The sequence below is a fragment of the Gadus morhua genome, chromosome 16 (genome assembly GCF_902167405.1).
Source record: "Gadus morhua chromosome 16, gadMor3.0, whole genome shotgun sequence".
Lineage (NCBI taxonomy): Eukaryota > Metazoa > Chordata > Actinopteri > Gadiformes > Gadidae > Gadus > Gadus morhua.
Genome location: NC_044063.1, coordinates 5,926,933 through 5,952,167, shown reverse-complemented (window position 1 = coordinate 5,952,167; position 25,235 = coordinate 5,926,933). Strand labels below are relative to the sequence as shown.

General features: G+C 46.0%; 1 protein-coding gene across 1 annotated transcript in view; it reads right to left on the bottom strand.

Moving 5' to 3' along the window:
• The window catches only part of tenm4 (teneurin transmembrane protein 4), a 175,054-nt gene that overhangs the window by 140,084 nt on the left and 9,735 nt on the right, over positions 1-25,235 (bottom strand). Inside the window, 1 exon segment of the mRNA XM_030380863.1 lies at positions 2,942-3,218. Coding sequence (XP_030236723.1) covers positions 2,942-3,164 — 223 coding nt within the window. The 5' untranslated portion in view covers positions 3,165-3,218.

Here is a 25,235-nt window from a genome sequence, read left to right as displayed (position 1 = left end):
CAACAGCTCATCTGGATACAGACAAAAAATAGAAGGGTGCATAATTAAAAACACCGTAGGAGAAATACGCGCCCAGCTCATTATTACGAAGCGGTTCACAGGGTTCAACCCAGACCTCAAACTTCCTCCGTCGTTAAATGCCACATTTAAAACCCGAGAGATGAGAGACCTGATCACTTAATGATGACTGTTTTTAGATTTGTTATTTCATCATTGTTCCGTCCCAGTTTCTTGTACAGATGCTTGTGAGGATTAAGAAACTGTGTTGTGCATCAAATGTGCGGTTTAAAATGGCGGACACACAGGGGTCGGTCTGAACACCTGGCTCATGAAACGCATTCCTGTGTTCTGTTTCTTTGTCTGTTGAGCTCACAGAGGAAAATCAATTGGTGCTGTTGATCTATTTTTGAATAACATATCTTTGTCAGGTTTATAGGAGGCACAAACTTCCATGCACGTACACAAACAGTACTGAAAAGATCTCCTCTCTTATTTAAGTTAATTTATTCCTTCAGGTTTGTTTACTTATCTGGTTTATTATTCCAGTCTGTAGCCATATCAACTTTATTTGGGGATTTGTTTTTGTGAAATAATCAATAAGGTGTTTAATCAGTAGAATCACAGGGGGGGGGGGGGGGGAGACTGCTATGACTTCTTCACCTCACGGAAATCAATGAGCAACATCTTCATCTAGTTATAGAATTTCCTGCTAGTTACACAGTGACCTCTGATATCAGATGGACGTCCAAGGAAATCTTCATCAAGGGTGCAACCCCAATGTTCCCCCTTGACTGAGATTCTTTAACTCCTACCTACTCTTTCATGACACACACACAAAATAAATCACTATAACATCGCTTGGGATAAAAGCATCTGCTAAATGACTAAATAGTAAACACAACAGTGTGTAATAGGCTTGTAAATACAGACGTAAATGCGGGCTAATGAATGTGTTCCCTGTCTGTGTGCATTGGTACCGCACAGTGGATGGCTATGATGTCAGCATGTACTAACAGGCTTAGGAACCGAAACACAAAGTTGTTGGTTTCATCACACAGACGGACGCAATACAACGCATCAGGGCTTTACGTCTGAAGTGTGTCTGAATTATTAAGGTGGGTATGTCTGAAGATCGTATTTATTCGAACGACGGTTAGACAGCCTCCTAGACAAAGAGTGCTCTCTCTTTTAGCACAACACCACATTATTCCTGCTGCTGCAGAGACCTGGATGGGTGAGATATCATATTGATCTTTCCTTTATTGTTATTGTCCTACCGATATGGCTGGGGGAATGGAAAGTTCTCATTTTTAAGATGCCTCAGATCATGTTAAGTTGCCATACCATTCGTCGTATTAAAAAGTAACAAAGTTTCAGCGTGCTCATACATCCTGTTTGAGACTTATAGTCATTGCTTTGCTTGCTTCATTGAGACACTAACAAACTCTTCTCAACATCGCACATTCACTTATTCCCTGAATATATTACAAAAGCTCCTTTGTGCAGCTGAAATGAGATGGAAATGGGAAATGGGTCTTTTATTACGGTAGAAGATGTAGAATAGATAATGTGGGTCGCAACGCCCTGGGCCAAAGCGCCCTCAGTCCCTACCTCCGTGGTCTCTACCTCCTGGGTCTCTACCTCCTGGGTCTCTGTCCCTACCTCCTGGGTCTCTGTCTCTACCTCCTGGGTCTCTACCTCCTGGGTCTCTGTCTCTACCTCCTGGGTCCCTACCTACTGGGTCTCTGTCCCTACCTACTGGGTCTCTCTCTCTACCTCCTGGGTCTCTACCTCCGTGGTCTTACCTCCTGGGTCTCTCTCTCTACCTCCTGGGCCTCTACCTCCTGGGTCTCTACCTCCTGGGTCTCTACCTCCTGGGTCTCTCTCTCTACCTCCTGGGTCTCTCTCTCTACCTCCTGCGTCTCTCTCTCTCTCTCTCTCTCCTGGGTCTCTACCTCCTGGGTCTCTCTCTCTACCTCCTGGGTCTCTCTCTCTACCTCCTGCGTCTCTCTCTCTCTCTCTCTCTCCTGGGTCTCTACCTCCTGGGTCTCCGTCTCTACCTCCTGGGTCTCTACCTGGGTCCCTACCTCCTGGGTCTCTACCTCATGGGTCTCTGTCTCTACCTCCTGGGTCTCTACCTCCTGGGTCTCTACCTCATGGGTCTCTGTCTCTACCTCCTGGGTCTCTACCTCCTGGGTCTCTACCTCCTGGATCTCTACCTCCTGGGTCTCTGTCTCTACACCCTGGGTCTCTCTCTCTACCTCCTGGGTCTCTACCTGGGTCTCTGTCTCTACCTCCTGGGTCTCTGTCTCTACACCCTGGGTCTCTCTCTCTACCTCCTGGGTCTCTACCTGGGTCTCTGTCTCTACCTCCTGGGTCTCTCTCTCTACCTCCTGGGTCTCTCTCTCTACCTCCTGGGTCTCTACCTGGGTCTCTACACCCTGGGTCTCTCTCTCTACACCCTGGGTCTCTTTACCCTGGGTCTCTCTACACACTGGGTCTCTACACTAGTGATGTAATTAAGGTTATGCATCCCAACATGTAGTGTGATTTTTGGAGAGGTGCAAGTAAACTATGGTGGCAGCCGTAACGTACCCCAGGCAATTGATCAGAGAAGATTAATAAGGCTTAAGGAATAGTGTAAGGGTTAAGGTCAGGCTTTAGGTCAGGGTCATCGATTGGTACAGGATCATCTATGAGCTCACACCTTCTCCGTTGAACTCGTCCACCTTGTGGTGATTTTGGTTAAGGGTCAGGGGTCAGGCTAAGGCTCCTCAAGGGTTAGTGTCATCAAGGGGTCAAGAGGTCACAGAAGAAAACCCGTCACCATGTCCGTTGAACTCGTCCACCTTGTGGCGGCTATGGTTAAGGCTCAGGGGTCAGGCTAAGGCTCCTCAAGGGTTAGGGTCACCAAGGGGTCACCGAAAAACAAAACCCTCACCTTGTCTGTTGAACTCGTCCACCTCGTGGTGGACCAGGTCCTTGACCCGGGTCCCGTAGGCCATGCGGGAGTCCTGGTCGAAGGCCTTCAGCGTCTCGCTGGAGCTGTATGACTTGGAGTTGGCCTTGCCGTCCTCGCTGTCCGCCGAGGAGCTGGTGTAGCGCCGCTCGGCGTCGCGCCGCGCGGTCAGAGAGCGGTAGGGCCGGCGCTCCTTCACTTCCATGGCGTCCTCCTCCGGTTCAGGGCAGCTCACGAGCGATCACTGTCCGCAGCGTCTCTGCAGGAGGAAGAGGAAACACACGACGACGGTGAGACGCGGTGAATGACGAATGGACGGTGAATGACGAATGCACACATTCACAGACCGACGGCGGAGTCAACCATGTGAGGCGACAGCCAGCTGGTCAGGAGCAGTGGGGGGTTAGGTGCCTTACTCAGGGACACCTCAACACTTCAACAGCTAGGAGGAGCCCGGGATCGAACTAGCAACCTTGCGGTTACCAGCCAACCCGCTCTACCTCCTGAGCAACGGACATACTCGTCACGCGTTCCTGTGGCGTCTCGGCTCGACCCGATGACCTGCTGCCATCAAGCAAAACTTGTTTCATGGGGTGTTTAATGGAATAGGTGTCCGTATGTGATGTGAATTTGCTTTTAATGTCTCAGAACTGAAGCCAAGAGCACATTGCCAGCCCGGGCTGGACAATAAAGTCTTATTTTGTTCTCTGGTCCCTCGCTCATCTCAAGGTTTCTTCCCTCTGGGTTTTGGGAGAGTTTCTATGTGCCCTTTTGATGGCTGTGGGTTTGGGGTTATGAAACGATATAATAAAATGCATTAATCCCCAGAAGGAAAACTAGACGCCAACACATATTCCTACATAGACAACAAGCATGACAGGCAATTGGCAGACAAACAGCAACACAGATCTCTGAGCAGTGTTGAATAACATGACCATGCATGAATTAAATTGACATGTTATTGTCAAACCATGTTGAAAAATCTAGGTCTTAAAAAATATTTTGAACGTGCAATCATTAAAGAGGGGCTTTTGGATGTTCTCGGTCAAACCTGCTCAAACCATGAAACCAGGCAGAGGTTCACCATTCTGCCTCCATGTTGTGTTCGAGAAAGGATTTAAATGCAAATGTGTGCGTTTGTGTTTCTGCCCCCTACACAGCAGTGCCAGTGTGGGTCTGCAGCAGGAGAAAGAGGAAGGAGGGGAACCAGCAGGATTCGTTTCAATGAAATATGGCACCGAGAATCTCACTCATAAAGTTTACGACGCTAGGCGCCCACAAATATTCCTGTTTTTATGTGCCTTGGAGAAACTCGCGGCTCTGACGCCCTCTGACTGGAGCACATGTTCTCCCCTGAATAGAGAACGCACATATCAATGGATGCTTAAAAACGATTGGATATCAACACATTCAGGGCTGTACTGATCCAGAACACATGATTAAACTCAGAAAATGATTAACCTAACCCAATTCCAAATCAAAACTATACTGATAAACAAACATAATTTAATCAAGACTATATTGCACCAGAAAACAAGATTCATGAAATGTTCATCCACTCAACAATTTGTGGTCACAAAATAAATATGGCTTTCCCATCCGCAACATATAAACGTAGGCGCCTTCTCCAAACCTGTCTTTGTTTGTGTTAGAATAATGTAAAACGTGGGTTGTACTTTGAGAAAACGATTTTTAGTAATTACACCTCTGAGTTTGAAATCGGTTGTTAGGTCTTCATGTCACAGAGGCAAACAACCCATTGTAATGAATTGCATGTCTTTGTGATCCATTGAACTGGATTACCATAAGTCAATGTGGACACCAACTCGATTCAGTGCACAAACGCAGTTTATTGTCAGACACAACAGAAGAGTGACAACGGCACAAAAACCCAGAAACTTCACAATGTCGCAGTATCACCACACACACACAGCGCTACAAGCCATACGCTGAGATGTACTTTTAAGCAAAGCTAGGACAAGCTGCGACCGCAAGTAAGGCACGGGCGTGGGGGGGGGGAAATAGGAGAAAACACTATTCAAACAGAACTGATTAAAAAAAACCTCCAACTGCCAATCCCGTCTAGTTGAACCAGGCTGCTCACACACTAGATCTACTGGTGATGAATACTGTATGAGATTTCCACTGGACAAACCCCACTGTCAACAAGAGGCTACAGTGAACTAGAATTGGCCCTGGTTGGAAAGAAAAACAACTTTTCTTCTCCTTTTTTTTGTCTTCCCCACTATTGTTTAGTGTTTGGGTGTGTGTGTGTGTGTGTGGGGGGGGGGGGGGGGGGGGGGGAGGAGAGAGAGAGGGGGAGTCAGGGGAATAGGGGGAGGCTCTTTTGTATGTATTGACAGCTGAAAAGATTTGGGTGATTAATGACTTGATCCTTCAATACTATGACCTCCGTCACGTCGGGGGTCTGCTTGGGGGTAGTAGGGGGGTGGTTATGTAGGTGGGGGGGGGGGGGGGGGGGGGGGCGTCCATTTTGTAATGGAGCGGGAGCACCTCAACTGCTGGAGAGATTTCCGAGACGGTTGGTAAAGGGGTCGGTTGGTTTTTTTTCTTTTTACCAACCTTTCACTTCAAGAGTCTCAATGCTATGCAAATGTGAGAGGAGAGGAGAGGAGAGTGTGTGTGTGTGTGTGTGTGTGCGGGGGGGTTGGCCTTTGTAACATTTCAATAACGTTCAGTAAAGTGCATTGTTTTGATTGTCCCTCCAATAGGCTGGACGCTGGCTGCCTGGTTGCTATCTCTCTCTCCTACACCCTTCATCCCCTTCGTCCTACTCCTTATTAATTGGCTCGCATGCTACCGGTTGTCGTTTCCAGACCCTGGGAAAGTCGGAGTTTGTTCAACGGGTGCTTTGCGGTTGTTGTTGTTCTCGTTGCCGGCCGTGACAGATGATATGAAATTAAGGAAATAGGTCTCCCAAGCAACACAGCCTCGGCGCTAGCTGGCTGTCAGGAGTCGGTACACTAACGACGGAGCGGAAAAACAGTATAATAAGAAGATGTGTTTAACCTTCGCCCCCTCCCGGGGTAGGCTCGTCGAGCTTCAAATGTTCAGCTCCTGCAGTAACCCTGCTTTGTTCATTAAAGGGGCAGTGAACCCAAATTTTTTTTGGTTTTATCCTTTGAAATATGTCTTGTATGATGTTCAGCATAGTTATCTATGCAATTTTGTAACTGTTACTAAAATATTTAGCCTAATTTCAAGAAAAAAGGGTGTAAAATCCTTTGTTTTTGCCAGTCTCCGCCAGACAGTTTGTGAATGTTCGACTCTGCTCCCGCTCAGGTCGTCTTGTTTTTTTCGAAGTGCCTTTTCGCCGGGCACTTCGCCGTCGCGATGGAAGGACACGGGCAGCGAGCCGCGGGTGTGTTGGAGCTCCGTCTGGGCAACGGGTAACGTTGAAGGCCGTGTACGAGAGTGTGGCTCATTTCTATATACAACATTGATCCTAACGTTCTATCATGTTGACGCTCGTAACCATGGGAATAACACATCTCCTAACCTTCTCTGACCTCTCATTGTTAAAAAAAAAAAAAAAACACATGGTGTTTGAGTTGCTGGAACTGGGGTGGGTTCACTTACAATTTACCACACACAACACACTGTGGCGGTTGGAATCAAGCGCGAGGTGTACATGCATGTACATACATAAACATACACACGTCCCAGGGGGCTCAAGCCTTCTTGCTGTGAGAGATCAGAGCCAAACACGGAGACACTGCTCTACCCGAGATAAATAAATAAATATAAATAAATATGGAAGCAACTGCTCAACAGGGGGTTCTGGTATAAATAGGCAGATGGACGAGTTCTGGTCTTATTATCATGTTTCACAGCTATCATTCCAAAGCTTTTATTTTTGTTCTTCCGAGAGGGGGGGAGGGAGGGGAGAGAGAGAGAGAGAGAGAGAGAGAGAGAGAGAGAGAGAGAGAGAGAGAGAGAGAGAGAAAGAGAGAGAGAGAGAGAGAGAGAGAGAGAGAGAGAGAGAGAGATGAACGGAGAGAACAGCGGCGCGTCGTTTTAGTTTGTTTATGTTTTGTTTATTGGTTTTCTCACCACTGTATATTCCCCACCATCCATTTCCTTTTTCATCGGTTTTTACCTTCGGCAGAGAGAACGTTTCTATACGTCTGGTGAACAAATGAAGCCGACGGGAACTCACGAAAGTATCTGTATTGAATTCTCATCATGTCGCTTTCCCTCGAGAGGACCAAAGTGGGAGACTACGCTGAAACTGTGGGCGGGGAGGGGGCGGAGGGGGGGGGAGGTGGGTTAAAAGAGGGGTACTTACAAAAACTTAATTAGAAATGTTCTGTGAAAAAAGAGCACTGCAGCTGAAAAACCCACTGATTACAATCTAGACAAACTGAGATATGAATCGACTGCTTTCATTTCAAAGACAAAGACCTTCTCCTCTCTGGTAGCCGTCCGCGCGCTGGCAGAGAGAAGCTAACAGCGGATCCATGCTATGATACAAAATCAATCCTGGTCTGTTTGTAGAGACAAAGGAAATGATGGATGGTCTCTTCTCCTCCTCCGCTGCTAAAAGAGTTGCACACTCGTCATTTTTCAACTGCTGTATACAAATCGAGCCGGGGGGGAAAACGGAGAAAGAATAAAAAGGGTCTATGGGATTCAAACAAATGTAGAGCAGCTGTGCGTTAAGCTCACATGGCCACTGACACTGGAGCTTACACTGACGCCAGCATCGACACAACCGCGCTGATAAAGCGACGAGACGAAGAGGCAGCGACGGGGTCTCTGAAGGGATGACAAAGTGGCCATCAGATAGAGCTACAGTAGCATCTCACACAGAAAGGTCAGTGTTCAAATGTTTTAATAGACACGGCCATTTAACTTTTTTATGCCATTTCCCCCCCCCCCCCCCCCCCCCCCCTAGTGTGAAACCCTCATGAATGCTTCCTACAAATAGACGCCCTACCGGGTGGATTGTTGGGACCATTAGACTCGTGTCAGGGCCAGGGTAAGCGATGAGCTCTAAATAGGTAGGGGGGCTTCCGGGTTACAATATATATGCAAATCTGTTTGTGTTATCCATCAAACTATTAGCATTGTGCGGAGGGGTGCTGCTCAACTGTGGGGCTAAGTAAGTCTTAGCCCTGGTGTGGTGGTGTGGAAGCCGTTCTCCATTAGGGGCGTGCGTCATGCTGCTCTTAACATTCCATCGAGGACGTTTTAGGGAGCGACTGCAGCACCAAATCACCCTCTTAGCGGCCGACAGCTAACCCTTTCAAACATTTCAACACGCAATTTTGACATTACCTTCAAACACAAAAGTGTGTTTGACATTAATTTGCAATTGGTTAAGGGGTGTCAATTATGTGATTAGAGGTTGTGTGTACGCTTGTGAGTGTGTGTGTGTGTACACACACACGCATGTGTGTGTAAAATCAGTGCAACGGTCCTTGCTGTAATTATACTGCAGTGCATTTAAAAAATATTCATCATTCAGCAGTTAAATAGCCTATATTGCGCAGTACCTGAAAGAGATGGCAGTAATGACACGCTGTGAGCTAACCCTATGATTACCGGTTAGATGCTATCAAACAAGATGTCGGCCTGCATTATTAAAACAAATCTAAACGCAAATCTAAACTGAATCTAAAATAGAATCTATATAGAGCTATAGAAGATGAGCACACTGTCCCCATACACACTCACAAACACTGTCCCCATTTGTGTGGGTGCGTGCGTGTGTGCGCGTGTGTGTGTGTGCGCATGCATACGTGCGTGTGCATGCGTACGTGTGTGTGCATGTGTGAGAACATGTGCAATGTGGGCCCAGTATCGAGAACATTGTCTCCAGGGCCTTTTGTGGGCCAAGGCGAGCTTCACATGGCTCCCACTTTACTCCCCTTTCTTGGAGAAATCCTTCACATTCCCGCTGCTCCGTGGTGAAAGCCTCCCTATGGTCAGCAGAAAGGTGGGTGCTCCAGCCGGAAGAAAGGGCCCCCAGGGGTACATGGGGCAGGGGGGGGTGAGGGTGGAGGGGTGGATTATGGAGAGGCTTGGCAAACACATCAATTCAGCTCGTCTAGCAGCAGCGGAGGCGTGAGTGGTGGTGGTGGTGGTGGTGGTGGGAGGGGGTGGTGGTGGTGGTGGGAGGGGGTGGTGGTGGTGGTGGGAGGGGGTGGTGGTGGTGGTGGTGATGGTGATGGATGGAGGTGGTAGGGGTCGTACTGTTGGTGTGATGATGGAGGTGGGGTGAAGGTGCTAGTGGGTGCTGCTGGGTTTGTGGATTAGGGGGGGGAATGCTGGGTAGGTGGTGGGGTGGTGCGAGGGTGGTGGTGATGGATGGAGGTGGAGGGGGTGGCGGTTGGGTTAGAGTGGGTATAACAGGGAGGTTGAGGGGGCTCAAGAGGGGGGCGTTGACCGCCTGCTTTTTGGGATCAAACGCACGCCTTCCAGTGGTACATAAAACAGACGGTTTAAAAGGCTTTAACATAAACAAAAGCAGCCTGGAGCTAGGCTGCAGCACTCCCCCCGTGCTACCAATCAGCCCGGCAGAGACTCAATGGGAGGATGGAGGGAGTGGGTGAGGCTAAGGGAAGGCATTCACTGGGACTCGATATATTAGATGACCAGCATCAGCCAGCCTTTTTTTTTTACTTCCTGCTTCCTGAGCTACACACCTGACCTTGCAAACGCACCGGCGAACCATTAGCAGGAACACAACTCGGCGATCTCAGAGACCGTCATTTATCCGTTAACAACTCCGCGCCAACAACCACGATAAATCCACCCGACCGTAGCAGGGGACGGGGAGGGTTGTTGAAAGGCTACAGACAGTGGACAGCAAGCATGCCGCAAAGTGACACGCACAAACCTGAATTTATTGAAATTAATTATTTAGCAGCAGTTGGCGGGTTTTTTTTTTCAGAAATGTTGTGCAATGGCTCAAAGTGAAATAAATAAACCCAATAAAATTCAGACATCAACGGTATAATAAGAGTGCACCTCCCCGCTAGGCAGCCAATAGAAACCCAGAATGGGTGATGGTAACGAAGGTCACGCGGGCGGACGCCTACATCATTAATGTGCGATTAATGTCTTTTATCCTTCAGTGACCAGGCCTGAACCTGAAATATACTGATCCATAATCCTCACTTTAGAGGGAAACCAACTGTAACAAAAAAAAAAAAATAGCTAGGCAATTATCCATAACCCATAATGCATAGCGCTGGGCAGGACAGCCAACCGGACCAGTGGTTGTCTGCGAGGTAATGTGAGGAGGTCAGGAGGACTCCTATTGGCTGTCCTCTGAAGTTGATTATGAAAAAAATACACTGTTAATGATAATGGCTTGGTCTTTAAAGGAGAACTAAACCCCCTGACATCGCGTTTAAATTATGCTTTCAGTTCTAGTTAATCCTGCCGCTGGGCTTATATGTAAACGCCCTTTCAATTCAGTTTCAGTCGTGGATAAGCGCACCGAAGAACAGGTGTGTCGCATCAACGCTTATTCAGCACGGGTTGTCACATAAGCCAGGACCGGGCTATGCTTAGAATAGCATCTAGCCTTTGAGAAGGAGCAAGTTTACTATTGCCAACCAATGCACCAAGTGCAGAGGTTGGTATTTGGTTCTTGTTTGAACAACTTACCATCTCCAACCATCATCAGATTCTGACCGTCCATACAGAAAATCCTACATTAGCTCACCCATTAGATCTAGCTAGCTTGAATATTATATCAACCCTGAACACAGTAGGTTGTTGGGTATTGGGTATGAGGTGCACATTCTGCGGCTCTGATTGAAGACACACTTGGTTGAATATCTCATTCAAATATTTCATATATTTACACATCATCAAATGGAAATTACTTTTTCCATCTTGGTAGCACATTTCCCCAGACATGATTCACCTATTCATCTAAATATGTTCCCAAACTACAGATATTCAGTTTATCATTTTTCTTTAAAGTTACGAGTGAGCACTCTAACTCAATCGCTTATCTTCAAAATGACAAGTTTGAAGATAGTTGAAGTGTGCAACTTCAAGCAGGAAGTAGAAACATTTGCAACAAAATACAAGACAATCGTGTACTGTACGACTTTGAAATTATCCAATATGATCGGCCGCTAAGATTTCATCCGGGCCTAATTTCCTGGACGACCCCGGTATACAATACAGTACATCACGTGTTCACATCATGCCAGGGAGAGAGAAAGAGAGACTGTTTGTTTTCCGGCTTCCACATGTCCTCAGATGGTTTTCTGCTGCCCGTTTTCCTGTGTGTTGTTGTTTTTGTTTCCTTAGATTCATTTGAGCTAGGCTTAATCTTCTCTGGCCTGGAGCTAGCTAAAGTCTAAGCGATGCCTCGCCAATGAAAAGACTAGCAAACGTCAAGCAGATGACAATTACAAACATGTAGCCGGGTACTAATGAATAACCAGTCGGTTGTTTCCTGGCGTGCTAGAGCATTGACCCAACAAAATCAAACATATAAAGTCACTGGGGATGCCTGAAGGTGATTGGAAGCTGGTGTACGCTTGATGTCCACTGTTGTAGAAAATTACCTCTTGGGGTAACTGTAGTACAATGCATTACGTCTATTAAGCTTTTTTTCATGCTATAATCATTATTGATGTTCTTGGCAACAAATTACCTTTTCTTGGAACAAAAACAAACAGTTAATAGAAAGGTTGCATCGCTGCAGTCAACTGCCCTTGTGCAGCAAGAAAATACGCAATGGAAAGTTGTGTTGTGTCAGAGGGTAGAGAGGACTAAGTGGTTCAGGGATTAACTTCAAGCCAAAAGGTTTAAGGTTCATACTTCAATGTCGGAAAAATCAATTACATGTATCGAAGGATTTCATCCAAAATTAAAAACACTTCACCGCTAAATGACTTAATGGTAATGTCAAATCATTAGCTAGACCTCTACCGTAAATACTAGTATGTTCCAATATCACCAGTAGCCCAATAATGCTAGGTCCAACCACAAGCATTTGAACAATGAATGGCTGCAATGTAATGATTCTACATTTTATCACAGGGTAGGAGATTGCATTGGAACACGATTCATTGTAATCATAGAGTCTTAAATGGCTGTTTTAAATAGCCTAATGGGAGTGCCAATCAAACTGAAGGTGCGATCCTATTCTACATCTCGATATTCAAACCGTTAAACGACAGTTCAATACATGTTGAGCTTGCTATACTGTCCGACTTCACATCAATCCACAAAAAAGATCCCTCAAATTTTCCCTTTCTTCAAACTATCTCAAAAAGGACCCAAAGAGTTAGCAAAACTGCCCTTAAAGGGACGGCCCCGATCGAGGCCATCCCTTTAAGAGCAGCTTGGGTACTCTTAAAGACAGGGTTCCACCTGGGCCCTTTCCCTTTGAGTGCAGCAATGGCCAGACCCCTGGGTTGGTACACCTGGGTTGCAATTACAGGGTAATCAGTCACTATGGAGGTCTCGCTGATGTCTGGAGCTGGTTGATGCGGAGAGGGATGGAGATCCGACTGCTTCAATACATCCAACGCTAAATTCCACCAGCAGGTGTCCTCCTTACTTGGACTCGGGAAAACGGATTCATCCCAACACCGTGGAGAGGTTACCGTTCTATGAATGATATTAGTCCACACACTGTAATAGAATCTCCTTTTTTGTGTGAGGGATTTAAATATCAGAAGGCTACACTGATGACATAGTTTGATAAAAAAAGAACGGAGGTGGGTTTCTTGAAGGTTGCGCTAATTAAAAGCAGTCATTGCTATTAAATAACGGCAATTAGCACCGTGAAGCTACAGTCAAGCTTGTTCTGTTGTAATATGTAATGTAATATCCCAAATGCTTCTATTCAAAAAGCAATTCTCTTTGTGTTGCTCTCGTTACGGACAAATCGTTCCTCAAAGATAAAACATGTCTCAAAAGTAAAAAAAATCCAAAACATGAAAATGTGAGATTATATCAAAACAAAAATCAATCACACAAGTGTAGCAACACTAACACCTCGGCACTTCTTTAGCATTAATTATCCGCAACTTTGGATGATGTAACTAACGAGGTGATCTTGTAGCGAAGGTGTGAACATTCATTGCGGCTCTTACAGGAACAACAGGCAGGCAGCCTGCTGCCCCGAGCACATTGAGACAGAAGCAGCAGCAGCCGCAGCAGCAGCAGTGACAGCCGCAGCAGCAGCAGCCGCAGCAGCAGCAGTGACAGCCGCAGCAGCAGCAGTGGCAGCAGCAGCAGCCGCAGCAGTCGCAGCAGCGCATCTCAAATATCCCCAGTAAAAACCAGAAGCACACACAACAGCGCCAGGAAGGAAGGTTTCTGCATGGTAATGATCTTGCTTTAAGTGCTTGAATGATTCCCCCCCCCCTCTACCATCACCCCCACACTGCAAGCCTGGCATTGATAACTCCCCAATCTCCATCCGCGGCCCCCCCCCCCCCCCCCCAAGCTCCCCTCTCCTCTGGCAGGCCCTGGGTGGGGCTGATCTCTCTCCAGATTCAGCAAAAGATGTAAAAGAAGCTATAGTCGAAAAGCAGTGGCTACTACTGCAGTCTTATTTGCACAACCACACCCCCCCCCCCCGTCCAAAGAAATACACACCAACACAACAACACTCTACGGCCGTTGTTTCCGGGTTCATTACCCAGCCCTGCTCCGGGCGGCAGATGCTAAAATAAATTGAGCTTTGCGTTGAGCAGGCCAGACGTGGCGCACACGTCTTCCCTGAGTGCCGGGGTAAAAACAAACGATCTGACATCCTCTCAGCGTGTCTCCGGATCACTCGGGGCTCCGTTAAGAGGGCTGTCCCTGGGCATGCAGAGGGGAGCAAGAGGCTGACTGATTAGGACATTAGCCGGCCCAACAGCAGCTTGGCCCTGCCTCCGTCTCGAGGCCCCTGAGGTGCCCGCTCTTGTCTGATTGGCCGACCGCAAGAGAGCGGTCCAACAATGGGAAGGCTAACACCTGTGCTGGTTCGTTTACAGCGTATAGCGGCGTTGTCTGCACCTTGAAGGGGAACTTTCGGATATTTCTGGTGCTTGAACGCACGTCGGAACACACCTTAACACACACACACACAGCCATGCACACACACCTGGACACACACACACACACACGCACACCTGGACCTACACACACATACACATGGACCTACACACACACACACACAAACACCTGGACTTACAAACACACACCTGTTCTTCACACACAAACACAAAGACATGCACACACATAGACAAAGACAAACAAGCATGCAATTAAAAAAAGCTCTTGCTGTTGCTGGTTTATTTTTGTTGGTATTGTTGACGTTGCATTCATGCCTAATGCATTAGACTCTAATGCATTAGAGTCTAATGCATGTACTTTCATCTGTCAGACCAGCGCACTGCATGCATCTATATAAAAATCTTATCTTGCGAGTAAATTAGGATTGATCACGGCAGCTCCAAGCCACAATCAGCATCCATGATCTAATCATGGGAGGGCGGACGGGGCAGAGAAAGATACTTCCATAAATAAAAACCAAATGAAAGCCAGCCAGGGCCCATAACACCGCCTACAATTTGATTAGCCTCTCCCGCCCCACAGGTGCCCTATTATCCTCCCATCTCTGAAGGCTGCCAGTCATATCCAATGCTAGATGTTGGCCATCCTGCAAGGATAGCCATCATGCAAGGCTTGCATGATGACTGGCCTTGTGGGAGACTGGCCTCGGAGAGTAGCTAGTTGCTATTCTCCGAGGCCAGTCTCCTACAAGGCTGGTTGTCCTCTGAGGTTAGCTACCCTGCAACTTTCATGCAACATTAGCTATCCTCCCGGTACGAGTTAGGCTAGTTATGCCATCATGCAACATAAGCTATTCTTTACGGCAAGCTGGGCTATAATAACACATAAGCTGTCACGCAACACTAGCTATAGCCTACGACGCTAGCTATGTTGCAACAGTAGCATTTCTGAAACACCAGCGTTCCTGACGCAGAAGCTATCACACAGACACACAACACTAGCTTTCTTGCAACCCTAGCATTCCTGACGCGCTAGCTCTCCTGCATCACACGCTCGGCTGTAAGACTAGCCTCCCTTACAGTTGTTTTTTTCCGACCGCCTTTTTTCATCAGCCTTGCATCAGCGGCCGCGCAGCCCAGCCCGGTGGTGTTGGGCATTAGAGTGGCGATGCCGGTGGAAGCTCGGCTCAGTAGCATCCCCCAGTGAGACAGGGTCTGTCAGGGAGCTCTGGGCCCAGCGGCACCCTGGGTAATAAATTAACCCTGAATTAACACGTCATCCCCCGTTTGACACAGAGGCTTCTCGCCGTCCTCGCACACCGCTTAATGGATCTATTAACTAAATGGGTGCTGGGGAGGGCCGGCCTCTGAGTGAGGGCTCCGGATGGGACACCGGCACGGGGAGAAAGAGGGGAGATAGTGGGGAGATAAGAGATGGAGCCCATGGAAGTCCATCACTCCCCCCCCCCCCCTGTCTTATTCTCGTAAGATGGCAGTGGCACCTGAGTTTACAACGCTACAGTACGGGGGAAAAAACAAGCCTCAATGTTAATTAATAATTGATCAACTGTTTTGTAGATGTATTATTGTGCATTTCCTCAGCAGTTTTCTCACATATACAGTTGTAGCTCTTGATTAATATCACGGCTACATGAACACAAACTGACTCAATAGGTCCTTTGGAAAAATGTAATCTCTTTCTTCATGCAGTATATGATATGATACAGATAACCACCCCTCTTGTCTTTTGCAATGTATTTTAAGTTGCATCTCCTCCTCCTTAACGCGAAATGGTTTGCTAGAGGACAAGTGGGATTTCCTTCATGAGCAATAAAATCTCTATCAATACATTTTTCTATCCATCCACCTCTCTCTCTCTGCCTCCCTCCCTTCCTGCTGTGGCTCAGATGTTAATCATGTCCATCCGAGTGTGTGCACATACAAACACACACACACACACACACACACACACACACACACACACACACACACACACACACACACACACACACACACACACACACACACACACACACACACACACACACACACACACAGCTGGGGCAACGCGCCCCACCTGCAGAGATAGACCATAGCACACTCTAGCCGTGACACCTGTGACATCACTACCCCGGGGACACGCCTCCCAAACCAATAAAAGTGCGACCAAGCGCTGATGGTTGTCCCTGATAACAGGTGGATATTAAGCAGGTTGCCAATCCCCTCGCCCCTATCTCATTCTCTTCTTCCGCTTCCCCACCATTGGCACCGTGGCAACGCGCTGATTTGCTGACAGCATGCGGCAGATCGCCACCATCCTTTTGACCAGAGTGCCGCACAGCAGCATTAAAGAGGGACCGACCGATACGATCTTTGGTAAGAGTGTTAGCTTGCTTTGGGGCCCGGCGGTAAGCTAGTCACACACACGTTTAAGCCGTGAGAGGAACGGCTCAGAATTGAGATTGATTGGCACAATTATCAGCAAACGCTGACGATAATGAACAGAGCGATCGCTGCGCTATTTAATTTCAGTTCAATGTTGCTAATTTATCATGAGTTTGAGAGGGATTATAGCAGCACTTGCCCTGTTGTGCAGTGGCAGATTGCGTTGCTTCTTTTTTGGGGGGGTGTGGGGGGAGGGAGAAACATTTTTGCTGTATATTCGACAAATCGTGTCAGGTAATACCCACTTGAAAAAGTTAAATTTCCTTGCATTATTATTATATTAGTCCCATTGCAACAACAGCCACATTCTAAACCTAACAATAGCCTTCATATATTGTCAAAAACCTCTTAACATTGATAAGTGTGCATTATGCACTAACTGTTCCCAAGGTAAAATCGACCAGGTGGATTGCAAAGAAAAGCAACCCCGAAACATCTCGAACAGAACAAACTGTTGCCAAGGAAAATGGCTGCCCTTACCGCAAGAGAAACCGAAAGACGGAAAAAGAGGGGAAATATGAAAGCCTCGCTTTCAGGTGTTATCATTGTCTCTCCACTCAGAGTGGGGTTAACAAAGACCACGCTCAACCACACACACACACACACACACACACACACACACACCCCAAAGCCCTCCACACACTGGAGTTCCTTCTGACCAAACCTCCTGTGAAGTGGAGCTACTTCAAACATTTTATTGCAACCTGCGTCCAGGACACAAAAAACCCTTTTGGGTAGAACACCCCCCCCCCCTTCACTCCCCCAGGCCGGCAAAAAAAAAGCTTTATTTTTTTTGGGGGGGGGGAATAATCCTAAACTCTTGATCTCGCGGTGGGTCTGTTTCACAGCATCACACAAAGGACAACGAAAAACACCAGATATAAAAAAAAAAATCAAAAACATGGTAAGATGGGGGGCGGGTGGTGGGGGAGGTGATGGAAATACAAACAGAGAGCAAACAGCACTTAATTGGGGCCAGGCTGATTGAGGAAGGCAGGGCCCAGGCTGGCCGCAGCACAGCTTCCAGATGGCAGCGTGTTGTTCCAGCGTGCCCGGGTAATGCGGCAGGACTCCTGCTGCAGGGGCCAGCCCCTGGTAACCCGACCCTCCCCTGGGAGGCCTTCAACAACTCCAATACACCGAGACCCAGAGCCAGACCCCCCAGCTCCACGCCGCCCTCAAGCCAACCGCCTCCCCTATAACAACCAAACCCGGCCCCAACCCCTGTCCTTCACCCTCCGCCAAACCCCCGGATCGCAGCCATCTTTACCTCTACCCTCGCCTCCAAACCCTGGTGCAGCCCCGGTTCCCCCCTGCCCCTACACCCCCCTCCCAACCCTGCAGCCCAGTACCCCAACCCTACACCCACCTCCACCCTGCTGCAGCCCCACCCGCCTCCACCTTTTAGACCTATCTCCAGCGCCACACTCCCCCACCCGATGCCCTTCCGCCTCTACAGCCTTCACACAACTCCACGTCCGTCCCCCCCCCACCTCCACACCTACCTCCACGCTACCGCTGTACCACCCCCCCCCCCCCCCCCCCCACAGCCTCTAATTCCCCAACCCTTACTGCCACTCTGCCGTTTCACTCAACTACACACTGGGGGCCGCCAGGGAGGGGTTTAGCATCCGCTGGAGGAGGGGTAATGTTTGTGAGTGTGTGTGTGTGTGTGTGTTTGTGTGCTGTGTGTGCATGTGCGTCTGTGCGTTTGTGTGTTTGTTACTGTGTGTGCATTTTGTGTGTGTGTGTGTTTGTGTGTGTGTGTGTCTTTGTGTGCGTTACTGAAGTGCAGTGGGATATTGGATGGGAGAACAAGGAAGGGGTAGGGTGGAAAGAGAGTGCGAGAGGGATGGGAGGGGAGGAGAGGGGAGGGGAGGGGAGGGGAGGAGAGGAGAGGGGAGGGGAGGGATGGGTGAAAGCACTTGGTTGTGAAACAAAAGCATTTTAACACCCTCCCTGTGTTCAACACGTTTTCAAAAGCAGACGAAAGCATGCTCGATCCTGGCAGCAGAACTGAATCCCCAGGTTTTTGCTCCCCTAGCCTTCATGGGACGGGCAAGGCCAGCAAAGACTCAAAAAAGCTAGCACACAACACACAATAGATTCCCTGACTGGCATTATCTTACCCAAAACAACATATCATAAACAAATGTGTTATTTCACCAAGCTTTTTTCTACTCAACCCACACAAGAACAAAAAGGGACAGAAAACCCTTGCTTCAAACCTAAAGTTGATCTTGGACATTTAGAAAGGTGCATTGCGGATGGCAGCCTGTAAAATATAGGCCAATATTTACCCCCATCTGCGCTCAGCGAGTCCGTGCGCCATTAATCAAGTTGATAAATGCTCCTTATATTTCATTTTGCTCCATCATTTGCTCTTTGACCTTGGCCACAAGCAAAACTAATGAAAATGGTTTACATAGATCTATACCTCAAGACCCTCTGCTCTCTGGAAGATTAGAAGATCTTCACAACCTGCCCATCAGTCAAGCAGCAATGCTAAGCTCGAATCTAGCCGATCAATAGCTTCCATTTATTGGAGGGTATAAAATAAAGACTTGGATGCTTAGTGAAAGATGCTAATGCTAAGCAAAGCAGGAGTTCACTAATAAAACTGTGTTTTGTATATATTTGAATGATTGTTGGGAAAAACCTTTTGCTACTTAAAGTAATGTAGGGGAAGCATGCTTATTGACGACCCTAAGTTTTTTCGTTTTGTGAAATAACATGAAATGGTTTCTAAATGTAGGACTCAAAACAATTACCGCTGAATGCCAAAAGGATGTCTTCTGTTCAAGAAAAATAAATGCAGTGAGTAAGAAAGTAAGGCATTGAAAATGTGAATTGTTTTGTATATAAAAGTGTCGTCATATAGGTCTCAATCTCACAACGTAATCCTAGGCTTGAGGCTATAATGAAATTAAACTAAAGCAAAAAATACTACAGTTGGTAAAAATGTATTGATACATTGATCACATACCTCGTACACATTTATATTGCTCTCAGTGATCTTATGAGAATTTTACCATAGTCACAATTGGACTTATACATCGTTCAACAATCAAAGTAAGTACTGAGCTCAATCCTCTCAGTTAGTCTGTTCGCTAACTAACAAGGTAATCACTCATAGCTCAGCACAAGCTGTAGTAGTAGTAGTAGTAGTAGTAGTAGTAGGCGGAATATTTGCTCAAATTACCTTTGTCGTCTGCCTGGCTAAAAGGCGAGTGAGTGGAAGAATCTGCCGGTTTGTTTACAAACCGTGCGTTGGAAAGATAATCTGTGGCAGCATTCCCACTGTGACAGTCTGGCTAACTTGTTGTCATATAGTTAATCACGTTTTGTTATAAGTTTACCGTTATTATGAATGGACGAATGCCCCGAATGTTTCTGCCATATTGCCTTTATTTGTTCATTATGTTTTGGAGGATGTGTATATAAATACATCTATACACATAAAAGTCGAAGTATATGACGTAGGCCTATTTTTTCTCCAAACCAAAAGCAGCATCACACCTCTGTGAATTATTTTAAAAGACGACTGCCTTCTTGCAACTTTTGAAATGGTTCCAAATAACAAGAGTACCAGAGGGGGCGGGGGAGATACTGTAACCAATCAGAACCATCCAGAGCCTTTAAAGAAGGAGAAACAAAGCGGAACGATGCAGAGACCCCGTGGGCGACCCAGTGGGATGAAGGGAGAGTGAACGCACGAGAGAAAGTGAGGCGAGACAGGCTCATTATTTCAGGTGTAACATCCCTTCGACGTCTGATGTTTCTCTAATAATGATTCACTGATCCCACGCACGTTTCACTCGCCATATACCGATCCCAGCTCCTGAACCTCTGATGTCGTCACAACGCCAAATTGTGATCTGCTCCATTACTTTTACCGAACAGGAAAACAATTAAGGGGGCGATTAGAGCATAATGATTGACAAGTGATTCATTCATCTTCATTAAGAGACACTACCGCGCCTCTCGTCAGGGGGTTGGGGTCTGTCCGTGATGAGTAGGGTCGGGTTCATGGTCTGTTTCAGGGTGGCACACATACTCTCACGCGTCCATTGACACCATAGAAACCGAAGGACAATTCAGGGTCTCCAATTAGGTCTTAAGACCCACATGAGTTTAGCAGCAGGAGGGACTCGAACCCCTTCAGATAACCTCATCTCCCTGATGATTATGGGTTAAAAACAGAATGCCAGCACATGGAAAGGCGATTATTTCCCCTGTAGATTGATTGATGATTTTTTTTCAATATTTGTGTGTATACCATGTAGTAAATGATGGAAAATGCTCGACATTGCCCAAAGGCTTAAAAAGATTAATTGTTTATCAATACGATAACCAATAAATGCAGAAAACGAATTGAGTAATCATCTACTTTCTCAAACTAATTCCACCCGTGAACTAAGGTGGCCTGCTTCTCTGATGTTTTGCCACATAGGTATCACATCCCACAAGTGAGAAAGATGTGTTACACCATCCCCGTGTGATGACTATAAGCATCCTACAATAAGCATGATGAATCAGTTAGCTATTATTAGGACCATGACAGAGGCTCTTACTTTCAGTATGGACTCTTATCTAAACGATACTGCCATGGATTCAAGCAGCTAGCCAACTCTTAGTGAGGGTTGCTCTGATACCTGGGAGATTGAGGTAATTCCAACTGTGATAGATTTATGTGTTCATCTGCCTCTATCAGTTGGTAGTTGATCAGTTGCTGATTCATCAGATTCATCTGAATGTTCTCATTGACTAATCAAACAATCTGCGTGATTTCATAAACGTCTGGATGATTTCAGAACATCTGCATGATCTCGGGGACATTTGAGTGGATCCGGAACATCAGAGTGTCTCAAAACATCTGAGAGATTTCCGAAAAACCTAAAAACCAGGGGAATATGAAAGTCTGGCTTTGGAATAGAACCAATTTAAAAGATGGTGAACCAGTACTATGAAAGGTCAGGCATGTGTTCAGAGCAGCACGGGGTATACAGGAAGACCCAGCCTGGTCCCTGAAGGCCTGCCCAGGTTACAGAGGTTGTGTGCTCAAAGGTCATCCTATTAATTAAAAAGCCTTTATGCGACAACGTTGTCTGCATAAGTATGGTGCTAACGCGAATTTGTTTAAAGTTAAAAAAAATTAAGTCAATTTATTTATTTTAGTACGACCTATTAGGAACGATGTCACACAACGCTTGTTGTGTAGCGAGAACAAAACGTGCAGGCCATAGCAGGCCATCTGCTGGCATATTAATTAGATGATGTTTACTTTGGTTCTCTAATAATATGACTAAAAGTACACTAATTCTACTACACTAGAGTAGTAGAGAATGTATGGAGGCTACAACAACGAAGCCTATAACAAATATCATCAGTGTTTATGAACAAAGAGCCCTGGATAGTGCTGCTATAAATTTAATTAACCAAGAAGCGACCTAGCCAACATTTAATCACGTTGTGAACAAATCTGAATAATTCCCACCTGTGCAGAAGTGCTAAAGTCAGTTTTTCTCCTTGTGCCTTTATGTGAAACCACTTCCACATACTGCAACCATATAACTAAGTGCCAAATAGGAAAACTATTGAGGTAATAATAATGATTTCTAATGTTTAAGCATTACAGTTAGCACTTTAGTTTAGTAGTTAGCTAGAGCGGAGGACTAGTTTAAATCATTTGCTCAGCTATTATTACAATTACGGGAAAACCCAGCAATGATAATTATGTCTTTAAATATTAATACAGGGACACATAGGCCTGACAAACTATCTATCAACAATACATACAGTGTAACATCTCTCACACACACAGGCACAAAGAGCCGTTACATCTAAATATAGCCTTGCTTGCCTGATCGTGTGTTTGAAGATGGCAGTTCTTATTTTCATTGAACCAAGTTATTCAAAAAATAAAGGACTAAAGGTTAACATATTAACTTCTAGATTCGCTGCATTTCTCCCAAGACATCTCAGGTCAGACCATCTGAGGAACAAAGTAGGCCAAATGCAGGCCCCCCCCATCGCTGTACCGAATCCCAAGCCAAACATTGTAGATTAACAAAAACTGAGCAGCACATTGAGAACTTTGGACAAAGACAAAAAGCCCTCTTCTCAAGTGGCACAGAAACCCTTTTTGTCGTTTTTCTCTCCCCCAACCAAAAATGCGGCCATGGCAGCTGAGGTGAGTCTATCCACTGAATCCAGATTCAATCAGCACACCTCCTAACCCGCCAGGACAGAACATTCATCTCCTAGAGGGGCCTACTTCCCTGGCTCCTCATCTAAGACGGACATTACTTTTACCCCTGATGGCTGGGCGCTCTCCTCACCTCTTCGCTTCTCTCGCTCTCTCTCTCTTTCCTCCATGATTAAGCTGGCTGCAATCCATCCATACTGAAAGTGAAATTCATCTCCTCGTCTTTATTGCCCATTAGTTATCGATTATTATTTGGAAAATGTCATTATAAGTAATGACAAATGTCAATAACTTGTTAGTGACACGCCGCTAGTAAAATAAATACAATAATTATTATTATTCAATATTTGCATTACTAAGTCTATTAGCAGCAAAGGCTGGACATTTTCACTTGCTAAATGACAATTCATCGACTGATCATTGATTTCAATGATTCGCACCTAAACCAATAATAATAATGTAAAGCTGTAAACTCAAATTATTGAACAAATGACCTTACATCAGGCCAAGCCAGCAATATTAGTAGGGGAGAGCCGGGTCGATTGAAACACTGGACGATTGAAACACAGCGATTTCCTCGAAAACCACGCAAGTCTTTCACGTCAAATTTTGTCACTAAGTTCAGCAAGCAAGACTGACCAACCCCGGGAAATTTTGTGTAATGACATCATACCGTTCAAATGTTATCCCCACAAACCTGTTTTTGATGAGGCAAGTAAAATCTTCTGTGCTTTAGTTTTCTTGTAATAAACAGTTGTGTTATTTGTTTCATGGCATTATAATCTAACAATACAACAGATGAATTAGTACTTAAACCTGTCCTAAAGTGTTCAATGTCAGAATTTTCAAATTAAGAGGCAAAAAAGGTTTAAGTGCCAGTAGTCTCTGTCGGGACGATTGAAACACTTGTTTCAAACGTCCCGCACGTTACCAGTTTGTTTAAAATAAATAACAGGATGTTCAACTATGTATCCCTAAACATGACTTAGGACAGGGAAATAAGTAAATTAAACCAAAATGTAGTCGTCCAACTGGTATAAAAGAAGAAAGGTGAGTTTTAATCGAAATGTGCATCTTGACAATTATGCATGGGCCAAAAATATATCTTGCGCCCCCCTTGGGGCGCAAGATCATTCCCTAATTTACAGGCGTGTGGCGGTGGAGGGGAAAAGAACGCTCTGCGCCAGTTGCAAACTAGCAACGACACATGCGTCAGTGTAAAAAGTAAATTGCGCCGGATGCAAGATAGGGCCCAGGAACTTAATGTTAATGTTTAAGGATTATTTGTTCGATGATTTGAGGACATATTTTATATTTTGCCGATTATCAAACTTAGATCAAGGATATCAGTAGGTTGAAGAATTTGTCTTCCAAATGTGTTTGTTAATTTCTCACAGATTGAAAAAACACAGCATGGATGTCTATCACTTGTCAGAACACGTAGCCTAGTGTTCCCTCTTCCCACGCCTCCCCTCCTCCCGTCTTCTCCCATGTAGTGTTGACTCTTCCCATCGTTTATCCATAATAAATTCAGCGCCCTTTATCTCCACTTTAATCTAACAGTTACTGTGGCGGGGGGTTCAAGGGAGTAAATGGCTGTTGAAATGGGCAAAAAGAAAGACCACAAACAAAATGGCCACTTTCGATTTAGCTTAGATCCCGAGCATCGAGGTTGCAGTGCCTTTTCAACTAAGATGAAGCAGTGTTGATCTCTCAGGCCAAGGGGCTGCCGAGTAATAGCGCAGAAAAAGAGAAAGAAAAAAATGTGATGCTTCTGAAGCCGAAAAAAGATTGAGTCGACTAATTAACACATTCATCTTGGTTCTAAAACATACTGCTTAGCATCAAAGCTGCTACATTTTACACCTTACCACACAATAATGGTTTCATCCTTTTCCTTTAAAACGAATGCTTTGGATACTGCTGGATGACAGTAATCGTAGCGCGGCCGGGTCTTAAAGGAACCGGTCGGATCTTTAGATAAGGTCAACTGCACTGCCCCCTCACATGCAAACATTCTTGATATGATGGAGCAGTAGCCAAGCAGGGATGCACAGCCCATTAAAAACACAACCAGGGATGGAGGAGAAAAAAGCTGCCTGCAGGGAGAACGCCGTTTTTAAATGATGACCGCGTACTGCCGTGTTAATTTAACAACCCAGGCCCAATACTGTCTCTGTATAAGTCAAGTGAAGATAAGTTGATAAAAAAAGTATATACATATATACGTAGGCCTACATATCTTCGAGCAAATCGAGATGCATAAGGGAATATATAGCCCTATATTGCAGACCGAATTGTTCAAAACACATCATCAAACTCAGTATAGATAACCTAAATTCATACTCGTCAGTAAACAGGGCACAATCCTGCTATGGCCATGCTTAAACTTAAGCAGTATTTCAAGGACATCCTACGAAAAAGACCAGACAGGCAAATCATAAATAAGTAGCTTTCGGACGGACGGACAGATAAAGAAAGAATATCCCAAACAGTCGGTGGTATTATCCGTCGATGCCATATCCAAGAGTAATTTTGAATAAAATATAGAATGAGAGCTTTGAACGAAAGTCAGCTTATGGCCGTCTTTACAAGGTGCGGGCGCTGGCCGGTG